The 9,333-nt window shown below is 49.8% G+C and overlaps 1 protein-coding gene across 3 annotated transcripts in view; it reads right to left on the bottom strand.

The window, feature by feature from the left end:
* Positions 1–824: 824 nt before the first annotated feature.
* RNF144B (ring finger protein 144B) overlaps positions 825–9,333 on the bottom strand; it is a 46,560-nt gene continuing 38,051 nt past the window's right edge. For all 3 annotated transcript variants that reach the window (XM_007666441.4, XM_007666440.4, XM_029052895.2), the window contains 4 exons: positions 7,020–7,224; positions 5,595–5,739; positions 4,361–4,450; positions 825–3,150 (listed from right to left, as the gene is read on the bottom strand). In XM_007666441.4, the coding sequence (XP_007664631.1) occupies positions 3,010–3,150; positions 4,361–4,450; positions 5,595–5,739; positions 7,020–7,224 (581 nt within the window). In that variant the 3' untranslated portion in view covers positions 825–3,009. The remainder of the gene's footprint in view (positions 3,151–4,360; positions 4,451–5,594; positions 5,740–7,019; positions 7,225–9,333) is intronic.

Here is a 9,333-nt window from a genome sequence, read left to right as displayed (position 1 = left end):
AATTTCTGAAAGAAAATTTAAAGACAGAGAAGTAAACTCCCTCTGATCTTCTCAACAGCACCCATCCAAAAGCCACTCCCTATAATTCTTCACTCCACGGCCCTGATCCCTAATTTGAAGGTCTCATCCCCGAGCTGACCAGCACTGCCCCGAGGCTTTCTCCAGGTGGGATGCTTAACTGGAACGATGGAGTCCCAGGAAGCCACAGGGAGGGGATTTAACGTGGATCACAAGAACCGCTGATCCCCAGGAGCACTTCCAACTCTACCACAAGGCTGATAAATAAATGTATTTATTTATATTAATGTCTGTCTCCCCCTCTAGCCCGCAAGCTCGTTGTGGGCAAGGAATGTGTCTGTTTATGTTTATATTGAACTCTCCCAAGCGCTTAGTACAGTGATGTGCACCAAGTAAGAGATCAATAAATACGAACGAATGAACAAATGGATGAACCTACCTCGGTTTAAGCATCCCTAGTGCGGAGGGCTCCAGGGTCCACTCCGGTCTGTTGGGGATGGTATCAGTGGGAGCAGTAATGGCATTTACTGAGCGCCTACTGAAAGCAACACACTGTACGAAGTGCTTGAAATTGCAAGGATGCAGGCTTTAGGTAATGATGTGGATATTTCCTCAGCAACCTTGGCTTTAACCCTGCTCTATCCACTCCATCAATCAACTGAATATATTAAGTGCTTACTGTGTGCAGGATAACACTACAATATAGCAGACACATTCCCCACCCACAACGACCTTACATTTCATCCCATCTCACCCCAGTGGATGCTTGGTTTTTGCTAGGACAGAACCGCAATCAATCAATGGTATTTGTTCTTTCATTCAATTGTATTTATTAAGCATCTGCTATCTGCAAGGCCCTGTACTAAGTGATTGCCCCGACGCTTTTCACATAGACTCCTCGGCCCCAGTGAGATTAATCTTTCTCCAGCGGTCAGCCACTGCTCTCCCCTATCTTGATCAGCACCAAGGAAAAGGTCTTTTCCAGGAAGCAGAACCAGAAAGCAGGGCATAATGAGCTCTACAAAGAGTTTGGGATGGCAAAGTGAGCCACCCACATTGATTTCTTGGCATCTAAGCCTAGAGACACTATTAAGTGCTGTGTGCAGAGCACTGTACTAAGCAACTGGAAGAATACAACAGCTGGTAGACATGTTCCCTGCCCTCAGAGAGCTTACAGTCTAGTGGAGGAACTTACAGTCTTCCGGGGAGGACTTATAGACCAGGGGGCAGACTAGGAAAGCTGACATTGCCCACTATTCTTGGAGTTCAGTATTAAATTTAAGATCATAAACGTAATACCACCATACCACTGGCAACAGGTTTGTAACTCAACTGATAGAGGGACTTTTTAGGTATAGAAAGCCCAAGTTTGACCCTCTTATTGTTAACCATTTCTTCATGATGTTAGGGATTTTCAGTATGGCTTCACATATGCTAGCAGGGGAGAAATCATTCTGGGGCGGTCAACAGTGACTCAAACTTAGACATATATATGTATACCATATTTACTCACTTGATTGCCTCCACCACGTAATTGCCCCTCCCTGATTTTGGAGGAAGAAAGAAAAGGTTATTTTTCATACCACATAATTTTAAGAAGTAATAACGGTAGGCCGGAGAAGGAGGAGCAGAAGGATGAGAATTTGGCATCGCAGCAGAGCGGGACGCTAATTCACCGAATGCCTACTTCATGCAGCACTTGGGAGACTGCGATAGACGAGACAGCCTCAAGCGCCCTTTAACTTTCCTTCTCCCCTCCATTTTTGTTCCTTCTCCTCCCAGCTTACTGTTAGACTTAATTCTTAGACAACCCGTGTTGTAATTTCCCTACCCCGTTTTAATTTTTACAAAAACTACCTCCAACGGTGGGGCAATTACATTAGTAAACATGGTACACCTACCCATACGTACATACAGTTGTACTTTTGCTTTCGGTTCATGGTAGGTCGGCGTCACATCTTGAGCTCTGAGGACTATAGAGTCCTTGGGACCCCCTACGATCCTTCACCAGAGGAAGTACAAGTCCGGGGACCACCACACGGATTCCGAGCAATGTGGGCTGAGGAGGAACTCAATGTGACCCTTTCCACAGTGTAGGGACTGAATGGGCCGAATGATGGGAGGAAGGCTTCTATCACTCTCCCTGCTGCAGGGATAACCCTCCCTCCAGGCTGCTTCTGCTCTACGAGAAGCCCACTGGGGTTCAGGAGAGGCACCGTGTTAAGGAAGTCCATCCCTCACCCACAAAGTGGGTTCATTTCAAATTGCCGAGGCGGATCCAGTGGCCACACCTGCCGCCCAGAAGTCCCGACGCTCCCGCCCACAATCCTCCGTCATCAAAGAGCAGGTACGGGGAAGCACGGAGAAGGTTAATCAACTGAGGTCAGCCTCTCCAAGCATTGGCAAAATATGCTCGTGCTCAGACCACAGCACAACTCCAGCTCAGCACCATTCTACTCTCATGCTTCCTTAGCGTCGGTCTGAAAGTGAGCCCTTAGAAACGGGCGCCCATTTCTCTGAACCTTTCCCTTGCACGGAGATGCATCGCTTTGCTTTCCTCTCTCCTCCTCTTCCTCAGAGAAGGCAGGTAATGAACTCTTCTCCTCTTCTGCTGCCAAAGGTGTCATCCACCGGGTCGTCACCATTCATAAGACGGGGTGGATCCAGACGGGCTCCTCCCATTAGCCGGACACAGAACGATGGGTAAGTTCAGCGAGGACGACGTCCGTCGCTTGGCCACGGCAGCCTCTCCTGTATCCGCCGCGATCCCGGTCGAAGGTACCGTCCCGACTCCTCCGGGCAAAGCTACTCAACGCCCCCCGCCCCCCGACTAAAACTTAGCTTTTCCCCACGCTGCATTGAGTTCGTGGTCTGGGCAGTACAGACCCTGGCAGATGGTGAACAAGGGGAGGGTGCCGTGACTAGATCTTTGAGCTTCCCCACCCATTCTGTACACACATACACATACACGTGCCCTCGGGGCAGGTGGTTCTAGGTGGTGGGTGGATCGTGTTTCGGCTTCCGGCTCCGACAGGATTTGCAGACACAGCAGATGATGCAAGGGGAGGCCAGGAGCAACAGCGGAGAGGTCACCAAGGCGATGATGCCCAATCCCACCAGAATCCCCACCACCTGAAAAGGGAAAGAGGGCACATTTTAAGCCAAGAACACGTAAAGTCGTTTCCACCCACAGCGAGCAGTGCATTCATTCATTCGTTCGATTCATTGAGCGCTTACGGTGTGCAGAGCACTGTACTAAGCACTTGGGAGAGTACAGTACAATAACGAACAGACACATTCCTTGCCCACAGTGAGCTTACATCTAGAGACGGCAGTGCAACCCACCTGTCCATAGGACGGTGGGAAGCTTCGGTTATTATCTGGGTGCAACCTGAACCCCATTAGAGGAGGTGCAGGAAAATTCACCACAAATTCAAGAAAAACAATCCCATCCTAATTCCATCTCTAGAGGGGCAAACTGCATTCCCTCCCAACTTGAGCTACCACATCGAAGGCTCAGGGAGTCCCAGAGCAGGAGCTAATCAATCGATCAATGGACTTTCTTCAGTGCTTACTGGGTGCAGAGCATTGCACTGAACGCTTGGGAGGGCACAATGCGGCAGAGTTGAAAAACTCATTCCCTGCCCACAAGGACCTTACACGAGCAAGTAATTAAACAGGCAAATTGCCACCATCTGACAGATCATAATACAAGCTCAATCCGTTGGTTTTATATCCATCTCAGATTGAGGCAGGCTGCGTGGAAGAGCAGAAGATGTGCTCTACCATGTAGCTCAGTGAGGCTTTTGATTCTATACCTCACGATCCCTCGCAATAATAATCGGGAAAAGTTTGGTCTTCGACCCACTGTTTGCTGCTAGGGGAGGACCGGCCTGCCTAGGCTGAACCTAAAGGGGACTCATCAATCAACTTACAGTATTTATTGAATGCTTACTGTGTACAGAATATCGTGCTAAGCGCTTGGGAAAATAATGTTGGTCGATATGATTCCAGTCCACAAGGCGTGACTCAGCGTCGTTCGTTGGCCTGCTCTGTTCAGTTAATAACCAGGCCAGGAGGAATGGAGAGAGCCTTGATTGGACTTACAGATGATGCACAGTAAGGCAGGGTTACTAATAATCAGAAGCCACGGTGAGAGGCCGAGACCAATCATTCCTCACCATTTGCCTTTTCCTCAGTCGAGGCCCCCTCAACGGTGAGAGGCCGAGACCAATCATTCCTCACCGTCCACCCTTCCTGCGCTCCCCTGATTCCCACATAGGTTCTCTGAGCGTCCCCGGTCCGGTTCAGTCAGTTCGTTTCCAGCACCCAGATGGCGTACCTGTGTTCGGTTCCACATCACCGAGGCTCTGGAATGACCCAGTTTATTTCTGCAGGGCCCTTTGTCATAGTGTCTGAGGAAAATGTCATTCTGAAAGACAGAGAGGGAGGTTTCAGCCGGCACCATAATTTCGGTATCCGTGAAGTTCATTCATTCATTAGTCATATTTATTGAGCGTTTACTTTGTGCAGAGCACTGTACTAAACTCTTGGGAGTTCGATATAACAATAAACAAACACGGTCCCGCCCACAACGCTGCTAAAAGCCAAACTCGTGCCAAGCACTCGGGGTACAAGGCGATCAGACCTGGTCTCTGCCCCACAAGGGGTTCGCACTCCAAGTGGTAGAGCAAGAGCAGGTATCTTAACCCCATTTTCCAGATGAGGAAATCCAGGCCAGGGGAACGGTGCGAGAAGACACTGCGAAGGCAGCGGCAGCTGCGGCAGCCCTGGCCGTGAGACTGGTTTTGGAGAAACGCCTCAGGGTGAGTCTCTTTGCCGGTGAGACATCGGTGACTAAGCAGGTCTGTGGTCCAAGCCCTCATGAGAAGAAGAACCTGAAGGTCCTGAAGGGTGGAGGACTGGGAGACACCACCCGAAGGGAAAGAGAAGCCTGCAAACCTCCTCCTCGCTCTGCCTTCCAAGCCAGCCCTCTCCCCTGGGCCTGGACCAGGACACGAAGACCCTTCGGCTTCCGAATAACCACAATAAGAAGAAGAGTATCCGTTACGCACTTACCGTGTGTCAAGCCCCGGGACGGAGAAAATATATGCAGATGCCACCCCAGTCTCCGTCCCCTATGGGGCTCACCGACGAAGGGGGAGGAGGCATTTCATCCCTATTTCACAGATGAGGAGACTGAGGCCCGGAGAAGTCAAGTGACGTACCCAAGGACATACAGCAGGCAGTTGGTGGAACTGGGATTCGAAACCAGGTCTTTCGAAGGCCCCCAAGCCCCTAGGCCACCAGTCTGGCTAGTTCACGGTAATTCCCGAAAGAGCAAGCAGCTAGCTAATCAATCAGTCGTATTTATTGAGCGCTTACTGTGTGCAGAGCGCTATAGAGAGAATCATGGCAGAGTTGGTGAACACACTCCCTGTCCTCAACTAGCTTCCGGCGAGCCTACGGGGAGCCCTGCCCTAAACCACAGGACTTGAGTTCCCGGGACCCTAACTGCCCGCCTAAACAGCCCCACGCGCGGCTCTGCTCCGAGACCCTCGTCGATCGGAACTTACGTCCAGGTTCTGGAGGCAGTACCAGCAAAACGTGTGCTTGCAGTTCTTGCACATCATCTGAGCGCACCCTTCGTTGCGTTCGATATAGATCCGACACACCGGACACTGTTTAATCGGGGCTTCTGGGTCCGTACCTATCAGGGCACTGGAAAGAGCAGACACAGACAAATGATCCCACAGAGCTGACCCCGGCACTCTCTATTTTTTTAATGGTATTTGTTAAGCGCTTATCGTGTACCGGGCACCGTGCCAAGCGCTGGGATAAATACAAGATAATCAGGTTGGACACGTCCCTGTCCCACATGGGGCTCGTAGTCTTGATCCCCATTTTACACATGAGGAAACTGAGGACCAGAGAAGTGAAGTAACTCGGGCAAGGTCATACAGCTTACTGTGTGCCGAGCACTATACTGAGTGCTTGAGAGAGTACAACAGAGTTACTTGCTCAAGGCCACACAGCGGACGGGTGGCAGAGCCAGGATTAGAACCCAGGCCCTCTGACTCCCAGACCCGTGCTGGAGTAACAAACCACATATATGGAGTAACAAACCACTAGGCCACACCGCTTCCGCCGTCATCCGTATTAAGAGTGGGAAAGAGAAGCGACATTCTTCGGGCTGGCTCTTTTTGGCAAGGCTACATCAAACCTTTCGCCTCGTCCACCTTCCCAGGAGGGAGAGCTGGGGTTGCACTTCAGCCCGGTTTCAGTGAAACGTTAAGATCGGATGACTCAGGAAGGCGGGGTTAGGCTCGTTGAGTTGACTGAGCTGGAACGCTAGGCTAGTTCGGGCTTCCCGAGATCCACCACAGCCTTGGGCGCTCGCGGATCAAGCCTGAAATATCAAAGCCTCTCCGAGGCCCACCCAAGCCACTCCCGTCTGGATTCCGTCTCTAGCTGCTAGAGGGTCAGGGCTCGGCCAGTTTTTCTCCAAAAAGAGATCGACGCGGCCAACGAACCCGGCACGGGATGTTTAGGATAAAACAGGGCCGACGTGATCAATCGATGGTATTCCTTAAGCACTGTAACAAGAACTTGGAAGGGTAATAATAATAATAATTCTTGTATTTGTTAAGCTCTTGCTACGTGCCAGGCACCGTACTAAGCGCTGGGGTGGATACAAGCAAATCGGGTGGGACACAGTCCTCGTCCCACGGGGGGCTCGAAGTCTCAATCCCATTTTACAGATGAGGTCACTGAGGCCCAGAGAAGTGAAGTGACTTGCCCAAGGTCCCACAGCTCACTGTGTGCAGAGCACTGTACTAAGCGATGGAGAGAGTACCATGGAGTTACTTTATGCCCCTCGGAGCTTACAGTCTAGAGTGCCTGGCCCCTAGTAGGTGCCTAACAAATACCACCATTGTTATTACTATTAATAATAATAAAAAGCATTAGGCATTTCTGGGATAGATGGTTCCCACACTCACCCACGCTCCGTCGGGATCCCCACGGGCTGGCTATCGCGACAGGGCGGGTCCGAATGCCAGGCGTCCTTGCAGGAGGAGCAGAACTTGAGACGGCAAGTCGGGCAGTCTACGGGGACGGGCTGTCCCATGTCGCTGGGTGCGACGAGGCAGACCGTTTGGCAGTCAGCCGCTGGACACCATGTCCGGCAAGGGTCCAGGTGGATCTCTGCGATGTAAAAGGAAGACGAGGTTAACCTGCCTCCCTCCCACAGACTCATCCACCTGGCTGTGTACGTTCTTCTCAGCACATTAATCGATGGCGTAGCCCGGATCTGCCATCCGTCTGCGGTGTGACCCTGGGCAAGTTACTTCACTTCTCTGGGCCTCATTTACCCTATCTGGATAATGGGGATGAAGACTGTGAGCCCCATGTGGGACAGGGACAGTGTCCAACCTGATTACCTTGTATCTACCCCAGCGCTTTGCATATAGTAAGCTCTTAAAAACACTAATAATAATAACAACAATGGTATTTGTTAAGCGCTTACTATGTGCCAGGCCCTGCTCTTAACAAATACCACAATTATTATTGTTGAGCACTGACCGTGTGCAGAGCACTGAACTAAGCACTTCATTCTACCATATTTATTAGGTGCTTACTGTGTGCACAGCACTGTACTAAGCGCTTGGGAGAGTACAACATAACAGAGTTGGTGGATACATTCCCCGCACACAATAAGCTTACAGTCTTAGCACTGAGAGGAACGATATCACAGAGTCGGTAGAAGTGATCCCGGCCCACAGAGAGCTTATGATCCAGTGAGGGAGGCGACATTAAAATAAATTAGATAGGGGAAATGGCAAAATATAAGGATATGCCCATAAGTGTTGTGGCGGAGGGTTTATCAAAGTCCTTATGGGGTACATAGCCAAGGGCCTAGTGATGTAAGAGGGAGGGAAAATGGGAGAGAAAAATGAAATGTTAGTCAGAAAGGCTTTGAAGGTGGGAAGAGTGGTTGTCTGTCAAACATGAAGGGGGATTTTTGTTTTGTTTTTGCTGTTTTCTATGGTATGGTATGGTATCGTATGATATGATATGGTATGGTATGGTATGGTATGGTATGGTATGGTATGGTATGGTATGGTATGGTATGGTATGGTATGGTATGGTCATGACCTCGAGCTGAAACAAACACAACTCAGGGGCACTTAAAATCCAAAACTGATATTTGAGGTTGGACCGGCTATGGATTTTTCTTTATTCAAATCCCAGTGAGACCCACTGACTCTTTTCTGTGACTCAGGGAAGGCAGGCTAAACCTTCACTTTCTGCTCACCGATCTGTAATGGCGGATAGCCATGTTGATCTGTCTGTCGAACTGCCTGACCAAGGGGTTGGGGCAATCGATGTTTGTCTGCAGAGCGCTTTGAAGGGTCTTATTTTTAACTCTTCCCCATAATCTTCAGTGAACCACTAGACGGCATTCTTCGAAGATCTCTCCAGGTCCTCAACAAATATAATCCTTCACCCCACCTCAACCTGGTTCTTTTAATGGACACTTATGGGTTTAGCCGGTTGACACTTTGGACTCTCTTCACGCTGGTAAACCTAATGCACTGAGACTAAGACCTAATCCCATAATAGAAACTTCAAATGTGCTTGTTTTCCTCTGCCCACCCCCATTATTCAGACTAAATCTGCTTGCCTGTAGGGTAACGCAACGGAGAAATGAAAACCGAGGGAGAGTTTAGCGTTTAAGTTCTCCGCCAGTAAGTATTTACCAAGAGCCCACAGGGTTCATCACGGTGTGGTAGGTCCTAGGCACAGGGAAGGCACTGAGTAAAGAAAAAGATTGTGGGGACATTTACAGCTCAGGAGGCCATCGTGAGGCAGTCTGAAACAGCAGCACTAAGATCTGGTAGAAAATAAACCATCACCCGGAGAAATCAATCATCATTTGAGACTCATCACCCTGTCCCGCCTGCACCTATGGCCTAGACCTGCTCTTTCCCTTGAGCACTGTTCTAAGCACTGGGTAGATGCTCTGCACACAGTAAGCACTCAAAAAATACAACTGAATGAACGAATGAGGCCAGATACGGTCCCTGTCCCTCATTGGGCTCACAGTCTATGTAGGCGGGAGAACAGGTATTGAATCCCCATTTTGCAGTTGAGGAAACTGAGGCACAGAGAAGTTAGGTGACTTGACTAAGGTCATACTGCAGGCAAGTGGCGAAGCCGGGATTAGAAACCCGATCCTCCAGGCCCGTGGTTTATCCATTAGAGGTCACGTTGCTTCAAAATACCTGAAGAATGTTATTTTAACTCTTTCAG

The sequence above is a fragment of the Ornithorhynchus anatinus genome, chromosome X2, assembly GCF_004115215.2.
Source record: "Ornithorhynchus anatinus isolate Pmale09 chromosome X2, mOrnAna1.pri.v4, whole genome shotgun sequence".
NCBI classification, from domain to species: Eukaryota; Metazoa; Chordata; class Mammalia; order Monotremata; family Ornithorhynchidae; genus Ornithorhynchus; species Ornithorhynchus anatinus.
This window is presented reverse-complemented; position numbering and strand designations above follow the sequence as displayed.